Source organism: Melopsittacus undulatus, chromosome 6 (genome assembly GCF_012275295.1).
Source record: "Melopsittacus undulatus isolate bMelUnd1 chromosome 6, bMelUnd1.mat.Z, whole genome shotgun sequence".
NCBI lineage: Eukaryota > Metazoa > Chordata > Aves > Psittaciformes > Psittaculidae > Melopsittacus > Melopsittacus undulatus.
Window position 1 is genome coordinate 73,458,976 of NC_047532.1, and position 23,108 is coordinate 73,482,083.

Here is a 23,108-nt window from a genome sequence, read left to right on the forward strand (position 1 = left end):
GAGTCACAAAAGAGGGAGCAGATAAAACTGGGCTTCAGAAAGGGGCTGTCCAGGTCCCGGGGGCTGCCCAGGACCCGGGGGTGCTGCCGGGCGCTGGCCGAGCATGGGAACCAGCCCAGGCCTCCCATCAGATGCTTTTCCTCACGGCAGCTCAGAGCCCAGGGCTGGCACCTGCGGTGCCCCTGCTACGAGGTGAGGACCAGCACTGGAGTAGAGGCTTTATTGAAGCAGCACTGGGAGTCCCCGCAGCTGTACTGCCATGGGGGGTGTTTGCATCCTGCGTGGAGCCCATGCTGCCGCCCTGTCCATCTGCTCCACCAGTCATCACACGATACAGAGTATACAGGGAGTTATAGAAAGGGCTGCTTTCACCCCAGCATCTGTGGGAGCTTGACCACATTCTGCCCTGCTTGAGCCCACCTCCTGTATCTGACACAGACTTCGGCACCGAGGGCCTGCCCTCATTCCTTCCTGGTCCTGTGCTGCTCTGGCCAGGCTCACCCATGAGTTCAAACCCTGCGGGTTAACCACTACCAGGGAGGACCAGGAACCCCGAGGAAGAGGGAGCTGCTTGATCAGGAGCGAAGGGGAGGTGTGATGGCAGATTCCTGGGCTGGAGGGGGCCATGCAGCCACATATGGTTATTTGGGCTGGTGACTGCTCCAGCTTCATGGTCCTGCTCTTTGACCTCCCCTGACACCAGCTGCTGGCATCGCTCCATGTTTCTGATGATCCCAAACTAAACTCCTTCACACCTCTCCAGAAGCTGATGCTGGACCTGCCCTGTCCCTGCTGCTGTGCCTGGGTTCCAGCCCTGTGCTCACCACGGGCTCCTGTCCCTGAGCACCTGCAGCCCGGCAGCACTTCTGGGGCTGCCCCTGCCAGATGTGCAGAGACCCACAGAGGCTCATCCTGCCATGGGGACACTGTCTTGTGGTTGCAGATGTGCCCTTGGTGCCTCTCCTGCAAGAGTTTTGATGCTACCTGGCTGTTTGCTCAGATGGAAGCCAGGGAGATGTCCCACCTTGTCCATGTCTCCTGGCTCATGGTTTTCCTCCCAGCTGGATGGTACCAAGCACAGCAGGTCCCTGTGGGCAGTCTCCCCGTGCTCTCTGCTAGCTCCTCCCTTGGGACAACTACTCAGGAAAGGGTGCTGCACCAGGCCCCCTCCTCCCTGGCTGTTCAGCTGCTGCTTCCTTGGAGACCTGCAGGACCATGGCTGGGCAGGAACAGCGGGAAGGAGTGAGAAGGTGACTGTCACAGGTCGAGCCGGAAAGCCCCAAAGTAACTGGCTGCTGCATCGTTGTAGTCGATGGCCAAGGAGGAGACGGAGACAAAGAGCTCATCCCCGGCCTTCAGCTCAAAGAGCCCCCCCTGGTAGAGAGCATGGAGCCCATAGTCTGCCTCAGGTGCCCAGCACTTAGTGCCCACCCCTTTGAGCAGGAGGATGGGCTGGCTGTAGGAAGTCTTCCAGTTGATGCACTGCACCAGCTGCGGGACGGAGCCCTGGGTGCCAGCCACGTCGCTGGCGTAGCGGAAGTAGATCTGGGAGTACACGTAGTACTTGCCAGCCTGGTTGACCCGCAGGCGGCCATCCTGGTATGTGATGTTCTGCAGGTGGGAGTGGATGGTGCTGTCCTCCCAGCGTGCGATGGCGTGGCGGCATGACTGAGACAGGTTCCCGAAGCGCCGCGAGTTCCCTGGGCAGAAGGAAGAGTCACCAAGAGCAGCAAGATGCTCTGGGGAGCACCCGTTAGGGTCAGAAGGAAGGGAGGGGGTGGCTCTAACTCTCTCCCACAGTCATCCAGCTTGGAGGGGTGGAGAAGGGTCTTGGACCTGACAGGAGACACCTCCCACATCCTCCTGTCCTGGTCCCCTGCCCCTTGGGTGAGATCTTGCCCCCTTTCCCATCTCAGAACCCGCCAGTGCCCAGTGGGGTTCTCCAGCTCACCGTCCTGGGCCAGGCTCTGCGGGCGCAGGGTGAGATGTGCTGAGGGTTTGCCGCTGGTCTGGGGAGGAACCTGCCCCTCCGAGGTGTTGAAGTTGCTCCTCTGGGCCTCTGTGAGTAAAGGGACACAGGCTGTAGAGGACAGGGAGCATGGGGACACTGAGCCCCATGCCAGCAGAGCAGGTCCTTCCTGAACAAGCAGGGAAATGCCCCACTGATCCATCAAGGAGGAAGGTTATTTTGGGGTGAAAATGTCTGGTCAATCGTTACCCAACATGTCTGTGCTGCCCCAGGTTCCCCGGGCTCTGGCCAGAGGTATGTGGCTGTCCCTCCACCCCATTCCCCACGACGTGTGTCCTTCATCCTCCCAGTGGGACTGTCCCTGCTCTCACAGCATCGTGGCCAGCAACCCAGTCCCAGCAAGGAGGTTGTTGATGCTTTGCCCCATCTGCTCCCCCTGGTGCTGGGCCAGAAGGGACTCACCCTTCACCACGCTCCTGCGGATCATGTTCTCCATCACCTGGACCAACACAGAAGAGACACAGATCCACGGTTAAAGCTGAGGTAAGTGCTCCCCATGTTCCAGAACCCCTTCTCACTTCCAAGCCTCCATGACTTTCTTTCCTGCTGTCTGTGGGCTCCACCAGCTCCTCACTGGTGTCCATCTCAACTCTACCACCTCCTCTGCAGCCATCCTTGCCAGCACCTTCTGCCACCCCTCTGGTGAAGAAACTGGGGCATTGGATCCCACCCTTCCCTGATCCCCAAAGCTGGCAGGCCCAGACTCACAGTGGCCACATAGGCCTTGATGGTGTTGGCCAGCTTGAGGCAGGACTGGTTGCTGATGAGCTCCTCCAGGCTGGAGCCCTCCTGCTGCTGGTTGATGACCTGCAGGCACCGCAGCTCCTCCACGTTGCCTGGCGCCTGGGCTTTGAGCTGGAACAGAAACACCCCAACATCCCCCTGTCAGCCTGAGCCACACCATGGGTGGGGAACAGCCCAGAGCTGCCCTGATCCTGGAGCTGGTGTCTGCCAGGATGCAGCCACTGGCTGTGTCTCCTGCGCTGGGAGGGAGGTAGGTGGCAGGAGGCTGGGTAGTTCTGTCTGGAGTCTGTGACATGCATGGGTTAAACCTCATCTTATTCTCCCATGATCCCTGGCAGAAGTGGATATTGCTCATCCCAGCTCTTTGAGAAACACAACAGCCCATTTCACTGAGCTCCAGGCCCATGTGCAGGGAGAAGGTAAGCACCAGGTAAAGAAAAGGAACCCAAATTCCCTGTTCTCCACCTCCTTCACCTCTTCCTCTCCTGGCCTGAGGTAATGAGGCTTCGGAAACAGTAAAGCCCAGCCTGAGGTGCTCTCAGCTCTGGGGAAAGTACCCAGCCTCATCTGTGCTCCTCATGCTGCCTGCTGTGGAGCTAGACCAGGATTGCAAAACAAGCTCCAGGCAGCTCCCTCCATCCAGCTGCAGCCAGAGATGGGACCTCATGCACTCAGCGCTGCGTCAGCACATCTCAGACCCTTTCTAGTCTGTGCTGGCCTCTGGCTTGGGCTGAGAACCTTCCCTCTACATGATGGGGGCTGCTGCACCATTAGCAGGCCCTTCTGAGGCTGTCCCGGGCCTGCCCCAACTCTTCTCCAGCCCTGGCATCACCCTGGGGACAGGCATGGTGGCTGCTGTGGGTGCTGCTGTTCAGGGTGTGGGGCAACAGGCACAGATGACAGAGGGCTGCCCTGAAATCAGGAACTGGGGATGAACACTGGCGCCTTGACCATCCTACCTCTCTTCCCTAGGTCATTCCCAGGTCCTAGGACAGAACCCAGGAGTCCTCAGGATTGGCCACATCATCACCTGGGGCTCAGCCACCTCCAGCACCCTGTGCTTCCCCATGTCTCTGAGTGCTCTGAGCCCCCCCACCAGACTTGCTGGGTACCCCCTTTGCCTTGTACCAAGATGTGCTCCTCTGAGATCAACAGACTTTATTGCCAGCAGAAAGACTGCATGAGGTCAGATTAAAAGGGTTGGACTTTTAGAAGGAATTTTGGAATAACCATCCCTCCTAGCACCGGCTGGACCCACCAGGAGCACAGGGGCTGCAGTACTGGGCTTGGGGGACCAATGTGGCTCATGCTGGGGAAAGGAGAGTGTGGCTCTGCCTTTATCCCAGGCTTTATCCCTGGCAAAGCCCTGCCTGCCTGAGGGGCAGGACACATGGTGCCTGCCAAGGTGGTAAGTCCCCAAGTACCGGAGCTGTTCCCATGGCACTCCACAGCAGGAGAGCATGCTTGGGCAGCACCTGCGCCCACAGCTCCTCCACTACCAGGAGCATTGATTATGGTGTGTGCCTACACAACTGGGGAGAGCCCTTCTCCTCATCCTCTTCCTCCTCCTCCTCCCAGGCCCAGTAAGGCAGGTCCCCAGGTAAGATGGTGGCACATCCCCAGTGTGGGGATGGCAGCCACGTGCCTTGTCCCTTCATGTCCTAACAAAGGCCTGGCACTGACTGATGACATTAAGTGATTGGCTAAAGCTTCCTGTGACTGGTTGCCCATCTCACCAGCATCTCTGTCTTCACAGGGTCTCTACCACCTGGGACCCTTGCACTGAATGAGATGCTTAAATTATGGGAAAAGTGGGAATGGTTTATAAAACTGGGTGCATGGGAGGTACCTGGGTGAGCGGGAGAGGGCAAGGTGGTTGTGCTGAGATTCAGTGACCCTGGAGATGCTGAGCTCTGACCCCAGCACTGATCCCATGTGGGAATGCAGTGGCCAGCCTCTGAGATGAGCTCAAAGAGGTCAATTTAAGCATTTTTCTCCTCTGTCCACTGCTTCCCAAGGCTCCATCTGCCCACAGTCCCCTACTCTCACCAGCCCCTTTCATGCAAATCCCTCACAGCAGGATCCAGGGATGGAAACAAAGCCTCAAGAGGGGCTGCAGCTGCTCCAGAGGATGCTCCACTGCACCAGACAGCAGCCAGGGGCTGAACTTTTTCCTTGTTTTTTCTGCTCCCGCTGTGGTTTTAAGCAAACCTGAGCACAGCAGGACACCTCTTTTGCTGGGCAGTCCATCCAAAGGGATGGAGTATCCTGACATCCCTGGGATTCCCTCTCCCCGGAGCAAAGGTCTCTTTCCTTTGGCATTTTCCTTTCCTGGGTGTTCCTGATGGCTGGGGGCCTGGTTCAGACTGTGAACAGGATCAGGTCCCTCACATCCAACTTTTGCTGGGAATGGCTGGGTCCCAGCACAGTTATCTGGGGTGACTGAGCTGGTGCAAGCACCCAAGAGCTGCTGGTATGGGGGTGGGGGAGCAGCCAGGCCCCTTCCAGCACCTCTCAAAGGGGGTGGAGGAGGATTTGGAGCTCCAGAGCGGGGTGGGATGGGAATGGAGGGAGTGTGGGAAGGGGGCTGGAGCCCAGGGCAGCTCTCCCCTACCCCGTTCCGCCCGGGGCTGCGTGCTCTGATGGGACCCCAGGACAGGGCCCCCTGCCTGGGCGGACCCTCAGCTCCGGCCGCAGCCAGGACAAAGGCTCCTCTCCACATCTGGCTCCGTGCAGAGCTCAGGGCAGAGCTGTCCACCCCCTCGGCTCCACATCTGGCGGGGCAGCGGCGCAGAGCTGGGAGCGGGAAGAGCCCCTCCCACAACCCCTGGGGCTCCTCGGGGTGCAGCTCCTGCCGGGCCCAGGACGCTCCGCACCGGAACGGCTCGCAGAGGGCAGGAGAAAGCCCCGCCGACGGGCTCACCTTGGAGATGGCCATGGTGAAGTAGACGAAGAGGCCTGTGGTGCAGGCGATCTGCAGGGCGAGGATGGCCATGACGGCCACGCTGCTCCAGAGCGGCCCGCACCGCCGCCGCCGCCGCAGTGCACCGGGACTGGGGCCCGGACAAGGGCCAGGACCGGGGCCGGAACCGTCCGCCAGCATCGGGGCCTCCGAGCCGCCGCTGTCGGAGCGCAGGTACTGCCCGGCGCTGGGCTGGTGCGGGGTCATCGCGCGGCCGTGGCCTCTCCGCTCCGACGGGGCCGCGGGGACGGCAGAACGGACCATCGAGGGGCGGGACAGGGGGTGGTCACGGGGCGGGGCCTCACCGCAGACACCTCCTGGAGCACCGGGATCTGTGGGGGTGGTTCTTGGCTTGCGGACACACAGCTCTGGGCAGCGGGACTCCACCGGGGCTGGACGGAAGGAACACGACGCGACATGACACGGTAATGGGCTGCGCGTCCCTGCGGGACAGCAGGGCTGGCCGAGGCTCGGTTGGGCGGCCCTGGGAGTGCCGATAGGTAAAAGCTTGCAGGAAGGGGGCAACTCCTGCTGAGCATCATCCTAGGCCTTCCCCACGGGGGGTATAGAATCAGAAAATCATGGATTGGTTTGGGTGGGAAAGAACTTTAAAGCTCATCAAGCTCCGAGCCCTGCCACGGGCAGGGACACCTTCCATTAGAGCAGGTTGCTCCAAGCCCCTGTGTCCAACCTGGCCTTGAACACTGCCAGGGATGGGGCAGCCACAGCTTCTCTGGGCACCCTGTGCCAGCGCCTCAGCACCCTCACAGGGAAGAGCTTCTGCCTAATGTCTAATCTCAGTCTCCACTCTGTCAGGTTAAAGCCATTCCCTTTGTCCTGTCCCTACAGGCCCTTGTCCAAAGCCCCTCTCCAGGTTTCTTGTAGCCCCTTTAGACACTGGAGCTGCTCTCAGGTCTCCCCTTCAGGAGCCTTCTCTTCTCCAGGCTGGCCCAGCCCAGCTCTCTCAGCCTGGCTCCAGATCAGAGCTGCTCCAGCCCTCACAGCAGCTCCATGGCCTCCTTTGGACTCGCTCCAACAGCTTCAACGTTCCTCTTGTGTTGCTGCCCCCAGAGCTGGATCAGGACTGCAGGTAGGGGCTCCCTAGAGCACAGAAGAGGGGCAGAATCCCCTCCCTCAACCTACTGCTCATGCTCTGGGGGTGCAGCCCAGCACACGGAGGGGTTCTGGGCTCAAGAACCCACCCCTGCTGGGAGCAGGGCAACTGTCCCATCTGCCTGCTGACCCCACAGCGCTCTGTCCTGCAGAGCACCTAGTCACTCCGGAACAGAAACACTGAATTGTTTGGAAAGCAAACAGAAAGGCTGGAGAAATACCTGCTCTGCAGTCAGGTGAGTCTGTGGCTTTTAGTGCTTTTGCCTCTGCAAGGAAATGAGCTGTTGATAAAACCCACAAGACTCCGAACCCTCCAGAACTGCTCCCTCCTCTCCTGGGATGGGGCGTGGGAAATGTGGTTGCCCCAGCCCGGAGCTGCTTTCCCTCAGACAGGCTGTGAACCAAACCCCTGCCAGGCCCAGCTCTGGTCCTTAAAACCCTCTGGGGTATTTCAGTCATAACACTGGGGCAGGATTAAGCCTGTTCTTTCTGAGCTGGGTCTTACAGAGTGTCTGTTATCCAGGGACCCCTGACCTGGGGAACAGGGAGAGCTGGTTGGAATATGCAGCTACGTCAGTGCCTTGCTTTATCAGTGCTCTTACTCAATGCAGGGCTTTTAAATTCTCTTTTCAAAGAAGAACTCATCCCACTCCACATCCTGCATGCCACGGCTGGCACTGCCTCTGTCACGGAATCCTGGTGCCTCCTCTGGCTTTGTGCAGACCCGTTTCCCATATGGAGCCCCAGGATGCAGGAGGAGGCAACTATTCCAGGCAAAAATTAAAAGGGAAGAGCAGGTTCAGGTCCAGATTATCTTTTTACTGATGTCTTTGTGAGGCTGGGAGGAAGCAGCAAGTCCCCCTCAGGTCCCTAATTGCCTTGGCCATGGGTATGGGAACAGAATTGTCCTTTTTGCTCAGCTGCCAGGTCAGGAGCACTAAAGCAAACTTCTCCAGCATCTTTCCAGTCCTACTTTTGTGCTTACACATTCCTGCCCTTCCTTGTAGGTGGTGCCCTTGTTCCTGCAGTACTGCCAAGCTCCTCACCACAATCGGAGCACAAGGCAGATGAGGAGGAGGATGAAGCTGTTTGGGGGTCCTTCCCCAGGAGGTGGCACTTGGAGAACTATGGGGGCTGAGAACTGGTCCCCTACCCATCCCTACATGTGAGGGCCCCATTCTCCAAGCTGCCTGTGTGCAGAGAAGAGCATACCAAAGGCTCAAGCAGGTCCTGCCTCCTCTTCTGTCTGATTTGGAACAATACAAGGGCAGGTAGTGACAGGATAAGGGGGAATGGCTTCAAACTGCCAGAGGGGAGACTGAGATGAGCTCTTAGGCAGAAGCTCTTCCCTGTGAGGGTGCTGAGGCACTGGCACAGGGTGCCCAGAGAAGCTGTGGCTGCCCCATCCCTGGCAGTGTTCAAGGCCAGGTTGGACACAGGGGCTTGGAGCAACCTGCTCCAGTGGAAGGTGTCCCTGCCCATGGCAGGGGTTGGAACTGGGTGAGCTTTAATGTCCTTCCCAACACAAACCTGTCTGTGGTTCTGTGATACTGCTGTGATGTGCAGTATGTGCTGTGGATGTGCTGCTGCATGGGATGAGGCAGGGACACCCATGGGCTGTGCTGTGGAGCAGAGGTGAGCTGGAGCTGGAGAACCTGGTAGGCTGGAGCTGCTGTTGGTGCCTGCTGGGAGGTTTGCCCAGCAGCTGGGCTGTGAGTCAGCTGTGGGAGCTGAGCTGTGAGCAGAAAAAAACCTGGGAGGTAGCCAGCTGGGAAAACCAAACCCTCCCGCTCCAGCCCAGGAGCTGGTTTCACTTCCAGTTTTCCAGGTCTGTGTCCTGGCAACACCAGCTCACTCAGCCTGGGCCCGGGTTTCCTGAACACCGTGGTGGGGAACAAGTTTAGGGGAAGGTATCTGTGGGGTTCTGCCCGTGCTGGCAGCAAGGGGCTGGGCTGGGGGGTTATGAATTGTGTGTCTGGGAGTTTCCAGCCTGTCCCTTGGATCCACTTCAGCTTTGCCGTCAGGAAGGGAGGCTGAGTGTGATTTGACCGTGTTTATTGTCCCGTGGTTCACAGCGGTGACAGGACATGCTGGGTTTGGTCCAGGCTGGACCCTCTGGAGCCAGCCCTTCTCCACCTCCGAGGCAGAGCTCTAGTGCCAGGTCGCAGCTTCCCGGAGCTGTTCCTTTAAGGCAGCCCGCAGCCTGGCCCGGTTCACTGAGCTGCTGATGGTTTCCAACGCGTTGAGGCTGCTTGATCAGCCCCCCGGGGATGTGGAGTCATTGTAGCTCAGGAAGCCCCCCCCCCTCCCCCGCTGTGTTCTCAGACTCTGGCCTTGCATTTCAGATGTGCTGAGGGAGGTTTCGGTGAGGGAAAATCTTCCCCATCACACTGTACTTCCCAGGCTCTGTGTGGGTTCCAGCTGCTTCGGGTCACTGTCAGCTCAGGGTGTCCTGGTGTTTGTTCATTCAGGAGAATCACAGAATCCCAGCCTGGTTTGTACTGTAAAGGACCTTAAAGCTCATCCAGTCCCAAACCCCTGCTTCTCCTCACACAGCATGGATCAGCCGCAGGACTCACCACTGCATCCCAAAGAAGGTGTGTCTGTCCCAGGCCTGCTCCCTCAGCTGGTCAGTGGGACACGATGCCAGGTTACATCATGTCCCCAGGGTCTGGTGGGGAGGAATGACCAGATTCTTCCTGTGAGCTCTTTCTCTGGGCTGGGCTCCCTCATTTAGATGAAAATGTCCCTGCTCATTGCAGGTGGTTGGACTAGATGAGTTCTGAAGGTACCTTCCAACCCAAACTGTTCCATGGTTCTATGATTCTATATCCCAACTCTTCTGCTCTCCGGCGATAGCAACTTATCTTCTCACTGTAGTGGGACTGTTCTCTAGTCTCTGCCTGTGCACACACACTGACCAAGCTCCTTCACTTGAGACTTGATGCCTTCTTGGAGACCATGATCTCTTCCTGTAGATAATGATGTCTTCTTGGAGATTGTTACATCTTCTTGGAAATCATGATAGCTTTTGGGGGGATCTTTATGTCTTCCTGGAGATTGTGATGTCTTCTTGGGGATCTTCCTCTGCCCACGCTGGGTCAGGCCACCCCTCTCCTCCCAGCATCATTCCAGGCCAGCACTTAGGCTTGACCCAGGAGAATGAGTTGGGACATGACAGTGATGAAGAGCTGTTGGAAGAGAAAGACACGGCCATGTACACCATCGGAAGTACCCCAGGATCCTGGGCCTTTCTCAGGACCCCTCTGTTCTGCAGCAGGTTTTTTCAGTGCTGTGTTTCTGCTGAGCCTGTGCTTTAGCTGGTGCTCGTTCTGAGTGGTCAGTTTGTGCACATGTGGTGTGTGCAGCTGCTTTGTGCATCTCCAGTGAGAGCAACATACCCAGTTCCAGGAGTACCTGGGGGGACACTGGAAGGTCCCCCCATCACCAGCACCACCTGAAGGCATCAGGCAGGGCCCAAGGGGACCTGGTCATGGGGGGTGTTGAGCTTGTTGCATTCCTGAAGTTGTTTGGGGCCAGGAATAGAAGCTGAAGCAGTGTCTGAACCTTCCTTCATCAGGAAGCTTCTCTGCATGGGGGTGCACAAACCAGTGTGGCTTGGCTTAGGTTTTATTTATATCTGTCTTATCCATCTATTTAATCTATCTGTTCTCCAGGGTTGGTTTCCCCAGACAGGAGGCCATACAAAGCACCATGCAAGGTTTTGCTGTGCCAGAACAGCTTGTGTTGGTGCAGACACCCTTCGGTGCCCTCCAAAGCTGCTACAGGGATGGAAATCATGTGGGAAGGGCAAGAAAATCCCTGCTTCCCTGTGCTTTATGGGACGACTCTTGTGCAGGAACAGCAGGTTTCTTCTGCACTGCCTGCCTCCAGCTGCTCCAGCAAATTATCAACCTCCCATTCATTGCCATTGTTGTCTTTCACCTGCCTCCTCCTCCTCTTTCCAGTGCTGCTGAGGGCCCATGGGGAAGGGGAATGTGGTGATGCTGCTCCTCCAGTCCCTCTTGGACCTCGCATGGCGGGGTTTGCACCATGGCAAATAGAGCTGGGACAGATGGAGTGGCTACCTTTGGGTTTTGTTGTTCTGAGGAGGGAGAGGGGAGGGGAGGAGAGGGGGAGAAAGAGAAGGGGACAGGGAGGAGGAAGAAGAGGATGAGAGGACAAAAAGTGGTAGAGGAGAAGAAGAAGAGAGAATGTGATAAACAACATAAATAGTTTGCTTCAGCAAAAGCTTGCTTTGTTTTTGCATTGTATCCTGCTTAAGCAGGATACTCCTCCCCAGAGGGGGAGAGTAAAGAGAGAAAAGAGCAGAAGAGAGGCTGAGGGACTGGAAGCAGGAGAGGAGGAGGGGCCGGGAGGCAGAAGCCAGCCCCGCGGCTTCCCCTCCTCTAGCTGCCCTTGGGAGGAGCCGCCGCTTCCGGGACAGGCGGCTCCCGGTGCCGCGGGCAGGGCCGGCCACGGGACGGGCTGGGGGGGGAGCTCCGGTACTCCGGGTGCCCCGCTCCGACCCGTCCTCCTCCTCCTCCGCTGCCCCGGCAGCGCCGCCCCGGCCGTGCCATTACAAGCAGGTCCCTGCCCCGGGGGCCTCCAGACCCTGCGCCCACGGAGCGAGCACCGCGTGTGCGGGGTCACGGCCTTGTGAGGAGCGGGACGCAGCGGAGAGGGCAGCAGCGGATCCCGGCAGCTTCTCCGGCTCCCGCTGTGAGAAGCGAATGCGATTCCAGGAACAGGGTGTCCCTTAACGCTGCTTTTATCCGGACAGAAGCTCTTAAGGGAAGGTAGCGAGGCAGCGACCCCGGCTCTAAGCATGTGTTCTTGTCAGCGACCCCACGGGAAGGGGTTTATGGGCTCCTTCGGCTCCGTCACACCGGGGGTTGTGCACTTTGTGTGGCTGGAGAGAGGAAAATGGCTCCTGAATGGGAGCTGGGAGCTGGTGGCCCACTGGGTCATCCTGCTTTTCTATAGCACTTCTTAAAGCAAAAAAGAGCTTTAACAGAAGGGATTGTCCCCTCTGCTGTGCTCTGGGGAGACCCCTCTGCAGACCTGCATCCAGCTCTGGGGCAGCAACACCAGAGGGATGTGGAGCTGCTGGAATGAGCCCAGAGGAGGCCATGGAAATGCTGTGAGGGCTGGAGCAGCTCTGCTCTGGAGCCAGGCTGAGAGAGCTGGGCTGGGGCAGCCTGGAGAAGAGAAGGCTCCTTAAGGGGAGACCTTAGAGCAGTCCCCAGTGCCTAAAGGGGCTGCAGGAAACCTGGAGAGGACCTTTGGACAAGGGTCTGTAGGGACAGGCCAAGGGGAATGGCTTTAACCTGCCAGAGGGGAGACTGAGATGAGCTCTTAGGCAGAAGCTGTTCCCTGTGAGGGTGCTGAGGCGCTGGCACAGGGTGCCCAGAGAAGCTGTGGCTGCCCCATCCCTGGCAGTGTTCAAGGCCAGGTTGGACACAGGGGCTTGGAGCAGGCTGCTCTAGTGGAAGGTGTCCCTGCCTGTGGCAGGGGTTGGAGCTTGAGGAGCTTTAACCCAAACCATCTGTGACATCCCCAAGTCATCAGCGCTGCCATGTGGCAGGAGCTGCCCCTCAGGAGCTATGCACTAATGTCTCCTTTCTCCTGCAGGCCACACACTCGCTCCCTGCTGCTCTGCTGACCTTAGGCTGGCATCAGGGAGACTCGTCTCAGCCATGGGCTGCACCATGCATCTTGATGGTTCCACCGCTGCAAGGTGGCAAAGCTGTCATCTGGGAATACAAAACTGCCCAGCAGGAGGGAGCCATCCTCAGTTATGCTTTCAATGGAGCCAGCACCACCTCCCACCCTTACGAGAACCGTGTGAGGTTCATCAGAACAAACTTCACGCTGCAGATGGTGCTACAGTGGGGGGATGACCAGCTGTACTGCTTCAGTCCAAGCTGGAGGCCATGGGCTGGTTCCAGCTGCTCGTTGTGGGTGAGTGATGAGATATAAACCTCCCTCCTCCACAGCCTGAGAGCTTGAAGGTGCTCTGGGTCTGGGACCTGGGGAACCGTGGGTTTGAACACTGACAGTCACTCCTTCTCTCCTAGACCCACTTTCCAAGCCAGAAATTGTGGGCAACTCATCAGTGAAGGCAGGAGACAACACCAGACTGGTTTGCAGTGTCCTGGAAGGGAAGGCAGACACTGATGGAAGAAAAACAGTGTTGTTGCTGGGGAGCGACCACATCCAGCTTGAGAACACCATCCTGTGCATCCTGAGAGACTCAATGAATGACAGTGGCTACTACACTTGCATGGTCCACAGTGAAGTCAGCCATAATGAAACCTCCTTCCTGCTCCGTGTCCAGTGTGAGGGTGAATTTCTTCCTGGTGCCCAGGAAAAGAAACGGGGGAAATAGCTCCAAACCACCAAGTCTTGGTGGCAGATTTTTGCTTGGCGAGAGTGTTGGGGGGTTAAATTCAGTCTGGGTGCAGACACTGTGGATTCTCTTCTCCGTAGATGCAGTGAATGTGGTGCTGCCCATGATGCTGGCGTGCATTGTTGTGGGCTTGCTGGCAGGTGAGTGCTGGTGTTTTGGCTGCTGGAGTGGGTGCTGCATGCGAGGAGGGATGTGGGATGAGGCTCTGTGCTGGCTGAGGTGGCATCCTCATACTGGGACCAGGAAGCCTGTCACTGCTGTCACTGCAAGCAGGGCATCCCCTATCCAAGGAGGTTGTGGTATTCTCTGCTCCCTTCCCTTGCATCCCCGCTCTCAGGGAAGCTTGTCAGGAAAACACCTGATTATACTTCCCTTTCCTTACCTGGGTCAGTCCCCCAAGCATCCACTTTCCCCCTGAGTGCTGGGTGATGTCACATCACCCTGTAGGGTGAGAGCACCGAGCCCCACTGTGGTCGATGTTGGTTTCCTGCCCACAGAAAGGCAGCGTGCTTCCTCTTTACTTGTTTTGCTTTTCCTCCTTTTTCGGAGCTGGAGAGCCAAGTTTTCCAGCTATCCCCAGTCCTTGGCAAAGTGAGGGTTTTAATTCTCAGCTTGCCGACTTGGAGAGGAAAACAGAGGAATAAAAGCCCAAGTTTGGGATCTGTCCCTTCAAAACAGCAGTAGGTGTTCTCCCGGGTGACTTAGGCATGTGTTTTGCTACTGCACAAAGTTGCCAGGTTCTTCCTGGGAATATCCTCCAGACATTGGATAGGTGCTGGGATCTCCCTTCTGTGCTCCTGCGCCTGTCATCCCTGTGATGCTCCCGCCCTACCTGCTCACCCAGAGTGGGGATGGGCAGAATGGATTTCTTCAGAACCCAATGCTTGCCCTGCACTGGGGCACCTGGCTCCAGGTTTCCCAGCTGAACTTTGCCACACTTTGTCCCAGCAGCATCTCTGTGGTGTTTGATAGTGACTGGTTTGTCCGCAGGTCTCTTTGTGTGGTGCAGGTCAAGGAACCGCTAGTGTCACAGTGGCTGTAGGTAAGATGCCTCCAGCTCTCTTCGGGGCTCCAGCCATAGCTACAAGTCCGAATTTATCCTGAGCTGGAGCTGAGTGAGCTGGACACATGCTCACAGGAGCAAGAGGCAGCTGAGGGCTTGCTCTCCACTCTCCAGAGGCTCTAAGGATTTGCTGTCTTCCCTGTTTAGCCCCCACTGGGATATGCTCTGGAAATATCCTTGATTGCCCCACCCAAAGCCTCATACCACAGATTACTTCTGGCAAAGCAGGCACTGAGCATCCTGGCATGGGGGAATATCTGAGCTGCTCCCAGCCCATCACCCCTTTGCTCCATCACCTGCTCTCCATCAGAGCTGGCTTTTTAATTCTTGTTGTGCATTTTCTGCAGCAGGATGTGCTGGGGGAAGTGATGGTCCTGTCCCAGTTCCTCCGATTGCAAAAGTAGGCATCAGCTTGTGCTGTGGTTTTTGGGAGAGTGGAACCTTGCCCGGAGAGGAAGCATTCCACTTCCCAAAGAGGCCACCCTCTGGTTTCCACTAACACTTTCCAGAGTGACAGGAAGAAACCTGCCTCAGGGTGCAGCAGATGCAGAGCATGAGCAGACCCACTCTGAAAAATGCTCCTTATTGGGTGGGTTGGTTGGAGCTCTCCAGAGGGCTCTGGAGGTTTCTGGGAAGGGAGTCTTGAAACCTTCTCGGGTTGTGCTCACTCTCTGTGACCACAACAAACTCAGGCTGAGAGTAAGGACAAGGGTGTGATCCCCTAAGGATGGAAAACCACACTGTGGCTAGTTGAAAATCAGAGCTCTCAGTTGGCTTGTGCAGCCAGGTTGTAGGTAACTTCTCCTGGAGATAAGCTGGCCAAGGTAGCTCCTGGAATTTGGAGTAGAGCACAAGCCCAGACCTTCCCAGCACTGCCAGTGCCAGCACTGCAGTGGTGGGAAGTCACCAATGGGGTCTGAGTGAATGGATCTGCACCCAGGAGATGCCTTGGATCTCAGGAGATGTTTCTTCTCCTTGCAGGTAGAGAGCTTGAAGAGCTGTCACCTTGCTGCCTTCCACTGATGGTGGGTGCTGCCTGCAGGGTGCTGGGCAGTTGATGCTGTCCAGCCTCTTCTGGGCTCGCCTCTGAATTGCTCAAAGTCTAAACCTCATGAATATTTTTGTGTAAAACCCCAGACTGGGCTGTTCCTGTGCTGTCCTGCTCCTCCCCTGGCACCGAGCACCTCCCTGGCAGGGCTGGATGTGGCTGTTGTACTCCAGAGCTCCTGACCTCACCTGCCTTCCTCCAGAAGCCATGTGGGCTGAGTGCTTGTGGGTGGGCTCATGGTTCTGGAAGGCGGCACCATCCCCACTGGACAGACACCTGGTCCTGGGAGTGCTGCCGTGTGCTGCAGTGCAGCTCTGCCTCCCCAGCACTTGGGCCCCTCACCTTGGCCTCCCGGGGTGCTGCTGTATGCTGTGCCTGGGACTTGCTAGGGTGGATCAGGGGCTGGGACCATGGGCATTCTACTCAGCTTGGTCTTTGGAAGAAGGGAGAAGGGCAGGATTTTGATGTCATGTGACTGGGGAGTCCAGGAAATGTGTGAAGGTGGCAGGGGATGGAGCAACAAAGTTGTTTCAGAAAGCAAAACTCCCCATTCAGGTGTGTTAGAACAGCAGCGTGCCTGGAGGGGCGATGCAGGGATGTTCGTCTGCCCAGCCCCTCTGTCTTCCAGCCTTGGATTATGGCCATATCTGGGACATCCTCTCCTCTTCCAAGCAACTGCCACCCGTGTTATACCTGTGCTGATGTGAACTTGCCCTTCCTCCCTGCGCTCCTGTGGGTGACGGGAGATGATGGGAGGCTTGGTCTGGTTTGGTTTGGCCAGGGCAGCACTGGTCCAGCTCTCTCCTGTTGCCTCCCTTCACCATGCTGCTTCTGCAAAGCCCTTCTTGGCTTTCCTTGTGAGGGTGTTATTTGTTCTTATAGTGGAAACTACTGGAGAAAACTGGACACTCCCCTAGGAGTGCTGAACATTGCAAAGTGCCTGGACTGATTGTGGGGCTGGGGTGTTCACACCAGTTCATTCCAGTGGGTCAGCTCCAGGTCCAGCACCTCAACGAGCCAGCCCCCAGCCCCACTGCAGGCTGCAGGCATTTTGAGTGCCTTGGTCTAGCTATTGGATGGTCACATCTCTCCCAGGACAGCTGGTGGCCTGGCGACATCTTGTTCCAAGGCACTGTCAGCAAACGGAGAGTGGCACAGGGTGACGTTTCTGTTGCTTGTATCTACTTCTTCTGCAGCAAAAGGCTTTCCTGGCCTGAGGAGCAGTGGGTTTCCCTCTCTTTGGAGCAAACAGGCATCCAGGCATGTGTTTACAGAAAAAACTTCATTGAACCTTTCAGAGTTGCCTATGAATCACTTTGGAGATGTTTTGGTGTTTTAAGTTTTGCTGCTACTAATAAAAGTGTGTGTGTTATCCCTGTTGATACTGTTGTGATCTTCAAAGGTGGGAAATGACCCCTCAGGGGTATCCAAAGACTGCAGCAGTGCAGGGATGTGCTCCCTGCTGCTGGGCTCTGGTGGGAAGACCTCAGGAATGCTGTATTTCCACTGATATCCAGCTCTTCTGCATCCCCAAGCAGCCCAGCTTCTCCTGTGGCAGTTGCAGCTCAGGAGCTGAGTTGGCTTTAAAACCAACCCACAACCTTGCTCCAAAGTCAGGTGAGGTTATTCTTAACTGATACCAGTGCCCTGAGTCATTGGGACCTGGCACGCAGCCGCTCTGGCATGGCTAGTAGTCCCAAGGGCAGCTGGACGGGGCAGAAGATGCCCCCGGGTGGGACAAGGTCAGAACTGCCTCTGGGTTTACCCTGTGGGGGCTTTTCAGGGGAGGTCTTAGCTTCAGGTTTCACCTGGTGGCCCTTGGTTTATGCAGGTTTATGCAGAACGGCTGTGTCTGGAGTCAGAAAAGCCTCCTCTAGGCTGCAGGAAATATCTTTGTGCATCTAACAGCTAAATCTGGTGGGGAAAAGTAGCCTTTGGGAAAGGTAGGAAGTATATGAGAGTTTCAGTGTGTCCTGAGCAAATAGGTTCCTGCTTCTGTATATTGGAGCATGTCAGATGCACTAGGATGTGCCTGTGGAAGAGATGTTGCAGCATCCAGCTCCTCCATGTTCTCCTGCTTTGTGCCCTGGTGTCCTTCCTCATCATGTGCCTCTTCCCCTTCCCTGGGAAGCCTTGACAGCTTAAGGAGCCCTGCGCCAGAATAGCAGAGCTGTCAGCATCAGGCTGGGCACTTTGGTCATTTTGCTGTAGAGTAGACAGGACCTGACCAAGCACCCGTCCTGAGCAGCACAAGTGCTTTGGCTTGCTCAAGTATGCCAAGAAAACAAATTGCTACTGGTAAAGCAAGTATTTCTTTCAAGTTACTACAAAATTAGTTCTAGAAAAGCAAGTGTGTATATACAGTTCAAGCTACTACTGAAATTACCACTTCCTAAGCAGCAAGTATCTACGTATCTATATACCAACATCAGAAGTATGTGTATCTGTGATTTATCAATAACAGAAATATGTGTCTCTATTATTAATTTCTTACATGAATTCCTATATATATGTATTGTTTGAAATGGAACTGGTATAGTGCTCATCAGACCACTCCCAGGAGTGAGGCCACTCGATGCTGGACAAAGTCTCCCTGCATGAATGATGCGTGGCTGGGAATCTGGAATCAGGTAGGCATTCCTTGGCGGGGATATAGAGTAATTCCTGCAGGGAGAGGCTCCATTTGGGGTAGAATGTAATTCTTTTATACCATAGCGACGAGAGAGGGCGTTGGACACCACTGTTTGGAGCAGATGTTTCTGTTTCACCCATAGATAATGTTCTTTCCTGGTTTTGTCAGACCGGTTTTGTTTTCCCAGGCTGTTTCACTCTCCCTCCAGCTGAAGCAGCCAGTACCTTTTGCTGCTTCCTGCTTTCCCAGCCTGTTTCCCACCTTTCTTGACTAGTTTTCCCCTTTCCAGATGATAGGTCTGTGATTGCTGTTTCTTGATTCTGTGGTTATTGAGGGTACCTTGGGTTGTTCCAGGTTCTTGGTATCCAGCTGCAGTCCTCAGGGATGCTCCTGCTCCCAGGACTGCAAACATCTGCTGCTGGATTAGCAGATGTTTCCTGGGTATTTTCTCCAGTGGACATTTTGGAGGGAGAGAAGATACTGCAAGAGCAGGAAAACTTCCACCAACTTCAAGCAGAAATTAGATGTTCCCATCCCTGCCACCCCACTACCCCTAGGATGGACACTACCAATGCTTGCGGTTGAGGCACAGCACCCTGGGCGCAGGGATACTAACCTAAAAGAGATGCGAGTTGGGATTATGCCTGGAAGGAGTAATAGGAACTTTCCAGACACTGCTGGTCACTCAGTGTCCCAAGAGGAGAGGGCTTTTCCCATGCAGCAGTGACATGGGAAAGTATAGGAGGGGGCAAAGAAGTCATGAAGTTCAGCCAAAAAGCAGCAACATGGGACACTGTTGCTTCCTGCAGTTAAACTGGTTAAGCCCCATATGGGCTGGAGCACAGAGAAGCAAGCCTGGCATGCTGGAGACCCCAGCCCTTGCAGAAGGAAGACTGGCTCCATCCCTCAGCTCACCCCTAAGTACCTGCTCTTAACTACATCTGGACTTCCACTTGATGGCAACACCATGCGCCTGAGCTCCTTCGCCCCTGAATGTCCTACATGAGGTATGCTCCTGTGGTAATGCAGAGCTCTAGCAAAGGGCAGTTCAGAACAGGGTTAGCTCTTGTTTCTGTTTAGTTTTCAAGAAAATTCAGATACAGAGAATGGCAACTCTGCTTTGAAGGAAGAATCTGCAAAGTCTGGAGCTAGGTGTGGGGAGCTCCCACATGTAACCACGGGAGATCAGCCACATCTACCTGGCAGATCCACCCTCGGCTGAAGAGCATGCGTAAACTCAGCTGATCTCAGGATCTGATCCTGAAGGAGTTAAGAGGGAAACTGGTGAGGCAGCAGCTTATCTTGTGATTGCTTCCAGGGAGTTCCAGCCCCAGCTGCAAGGGACCGAGTTCCTCAAATCATTACCATAACATTTGTTTTGCTCATCAAACATGAGCAGAAATCTCTTCTCTTGAGGGGGTTTATGCTAGCTGCCATTGATCCACTCTACACTGTGCTGGTGGGGCCCCAGCTCAAGTCCTGCATGCAGTTTTGTGTGCCTCAGTACAAGAAGGACATCAAACTACAAGAGTGAGCCCAGGCGAGGGTGACCAAGGTGGCAAGAGACCTGCAGGGCAAGACTTAGGAGGAGCAGCTCAGGTCACCTGGCAGTGGAGGGGAAGGTGCTCTGGTGACCAGCAATAGGACACAAGGAAATGGGACGAGGCTGTGTTAGGGCAAGTTTAGACTGGATAAGAGGAAAAAGTTCTATACTGGGAGGGACGTAAGTCCCTGGAACATGCTGCCCAGGGAAGTCATGACACCAAGCCTGTCTGAAGTCAAGACACATCTGGATGATGCTCTTAGTCGTATGGTTTAGTGTTAGGTAGTCCTGCGAGGAACAGGGGTTGGACCCAGTGATCCTTATGGGTCCCTTCCAACTCAAGATATTACATGATACTATGACTATTCTGATTTCCATCTTATGGAGCTGGAGGTGTTCAAGGCCAGGTTGGACAGGGATCAGTGCAACCTGCTCTGGGGGAAGGTGTCTCTGCCCCACTGCTATGGTGGGCGTTTAGAACTGGATGAGCTTTAATGTCCCTTCAACCCAAACCACTCAATGATTCTACGAGTTGTCTGCTGCATGGATTGGTGAATCTGTGAAAACCATCCTCTCAACACCTTTGACTTACTGATAACTGCAAGGAGGGTTGTCCTGTTTTTATCATGCATCAGGTCAACTGTTGCTTATAGATGCCGCTGTCTCCCTCTTGTACCCTCTGCAGAAGAACTGAGCTGTTCTCTGGATAGAAGATCACTCTGCCTTGGTAAACGGTTGGAGTCTGCTCATCTGCATAGTGCTGCAGGACTATTTCAGATGTGGTGTTTTTTATATATTCCCACACAGTGATGCTCATGTTCTTGATATCTGGTACATGCATCAGTACATCAGATCCTTCAGCTACAAGTCTCTTTTCTGTGATTCTCCCCACTGCTGAGGACCCCTGCCAAATCACCAAAGGTCGGGAAACAGGAGGGATGCCAGAGTGGGTTAGTTTTGAAGCAAAAGCCAATGAGAAATTTCATCTCCTTGTACACCCTATTTTATCTTACTTATTTTTGCCACAAGTTTTCAACTGGCTTCCTGACACCTGTTAAACTACATGCCTGATTTCTTTCCTCCTTTGGCAAGAAAAAGCTGTTGGTTTGTGTTATAAAAACACTTCTTAGCTGGTTAAGACAACGTTTTGCCATTTGGGATGAAAATGATGGGAATCCGTACTTTCTAGGGCTTTAAGCACATCAGGAGATGCTATCTCAGAGTGACTTCTCCGCTGGGTCTCAGCACCTGAAAAGAAGAGCATTGCTTGGAAAACAAACTCTGAGACGCACTTTGATGGGACTCTGTAGTCCTGGCTGCTAAATAAGTCTGCTGACAGTCTTGGTGTGTGAGAGCTGACCTTTCTGAACACTGCTAGAACCAACAGACATAGTCAGCCTGTGTGTCCCAACCCCTCCTCAAAAAGAGGTTAAGCACTGCAAAACTGCTGCTCCCACTTAGCTATGTGTGCAGTGATCGTATGCATCAGGGCCAGGCTGCAAGTACAAACCTGGAATGTATTGTACAAAACCCAGGCATGAGAACCCTGTTGTAGCACCACTGGCAGAAAAGGACTTACCAAAAGGAAAGTCACATCTAATATTTCAAGCCCCTAAATCTGACAGAACTATCACCTTGGGGATATTTTTAGCTAACTATTCTATGATTCTATGATTCTATGTTAAAAAAAAAGGTTGTGCTGGCTCCTGAAGAGTAAACAAGCTAAAAGAGCAGAAACCAAAATGAAAACTAGTCTAAGCAAAGAGAGAGGATGATGGAGAAGAGGTGAAGAAGCTCAAGGCAAGGCCTGAGAGCAGAGAAGAAACTCACAGGCAAGTAATCCTTAAGGATGAAGTGGATGAAAGCTGCATTAAGAGGCGGTGGTACCCAGGTAGAGCACTGGAGGAAGAAGGCACTTACCAGGATGGCTCCCCCGAGGAGACACCTTCACCAGCACTGCCACAGCCTGGATGGAGCAGGGAGGGAAGGAAAGAACAGGAATGCTGCAAGGATGAGCTCTCCAAGTTGGTGCATGGCCAGTGCAAGCCCCACACAAGTCCCTTTTCATACTCATAGCACATGATGTCCACCAGCAGACAGGGTAAAACAGTGAAGCCCTGAAAGCTCCTTCAGACCAGCATAAGGGATGAACACTTCCTGCAGGGCTCTTGCAGTGGCTGCTTCAGACATGGTGGCCAGGTCTCTGAAGGACATCGTGAAAGGCATCTGCTTCACAGGGGTTCACCATTAGCATCTGCTACACACGGATTGGGGAAGGTGAAGGCTGCTTGGTGCAGCAATGGGGAAACCCCCAACCTTCTCTGTATGTCCCCACAGCACTGGCATCTCCACCAGCAGCACAAGCTGAGGCAAAAGGTTGCTTGGAGAACAGCTTGGGGAAACCATCACAGCTGTAGAATCATCATAGTACCATAGAATGGTTTGGGTTGAAAGGGACCTTAAAGCTCCTCCAGCTCCAAACACCTTCCACTAGAGAAGAGTCCTTCCTCAGGACTCAGCCAAGTGAGACACCTTCCACTAGAGCAGCTTGCTCCAAGTCCCATCCAACCTGTCCCTGAACACTGTCAGGGATAAATGAACAAACCAGAAAACCACCTTCCTCATAGGCCAATAAGGAGCTTCTTCAGAGGCTTCTGTGACCTCGCCCTGGCCTTGCCTGATGCTCTTCCCATCCTGCAGTCAGGGTGAATTGAGCTTGTCAGAGTCCTGGGACTGAGTACGCCAAATGACACGTGCAAAGGCTACCCCACTCAAGGGCTGGGGAGAGGAGAAGGGGGTTCTTTAGGAGACGTATGAACAGTACCATGAGGCCCTACAATGACTCTGCCTGCCTTTGAGTTCATGTTTTTAAGACTGGGCAGGAGGGGGAAGCTGTGCCTGGGGAGCAGAGTGCAGCTCCTAGCAGGGAGCACAGGGGATGAGGTGTGGAAGGTGTGAGGGATGAGGTGTGAGGGGATGAGGGATCACTCGGTGTCTACTACTTCAGTCAGCATCCCTATTGCCCCAGTTCCCAGCCCCAGCCCTTATCCTGTTCAAGGACTTTTCAGTCTCATGCTCTGCCAGTGAGGAGGGGCACAAGAAGCTGGGAGGGAGCAGACAGAACACGTTACCCAAATTAGCCAAAGGGATATTCCATACCACAGCACATCATGCCCAGTATAGAAACTGGGGGGAATTACCTGTAAGGGACTAACTGCTGCTTGGGTCGTGCTGGGTATCGGTCAGCGGGTGCTGAGTAGTTGTACTGTGCATCACTTGTTTTGATTGTTTTTTTCCCTTGTCCTTTTAGTTTTATATTCTCTCCCCTTGTTATTTGTCTTATCACTATTATTATTAGTAGTCTTATACTTTATTTATCGGACTTTTCTTATCAGAAGAGAGCAAGAACATGAAGGGGTGAGCAAATGGCTGTGTAGTGCTGAGGTACTGACTGAGCCCATGTCAGTCCTTTTTGGCACCCAGCACTAATGTTTGTCTTGGTTCGCAGGGAAGCAGCTCTGGGATGTGGATGTGGCTCTGACTCTTCAGACAGGAAAAAAAA

The 23,108-nt window shown here is 54.8% G+C and overlaps 1 protein-coding gene and 1 long non-coding RNA gene across 2 annotated transcripts; one reads left to right on the forward strand and one right to left on the reverse strand.

Annotated features, from left to right (window-relative positions):
• Positions 1–204: 204 nt before the first annotated feature.
• On the reverse strand, positions 205–6,002 carry LOC101873497 (tumor necrosis factor ligand superfamily member 10-like). Its single transcript, XM_034063823.1, has 5 exons — positions 5,697–6,002; positions 2,738–2,884; positions 2,432–2,468; positions 1,952–2,059; positions 205–1,700 (listed from the first exon to the last, which is right to left on the reverse strand). Exons 1-5 carry the CDS (start codon positions 5,997–5,999, stop codon positions 1,258–1,260), a joined length of 1,038 nt encoding a protein of 345 aa, XP_033919714.1. The 5' UTR covers positions 6,000–6,002; the 3' UTR covers positions 205–1,257.
• A 61-nt stretch (positions 6,003–6,063) lies between these two features.
• On the forward strand, positions 6,064–16,743 carry LOC117436269 (uncharacterized). Its single transcript, XR_004549689.1, has 3 exons — positions 6,064–6,160; positions 12,483–12,812; positions 12,929–16,743. It is a non-coding gene; the product is annotated as an uncharacterized lncRNA (long non-coding RNA).
• Positions 16,744–23,108: the final 6,365 nt, after the last annotated feature.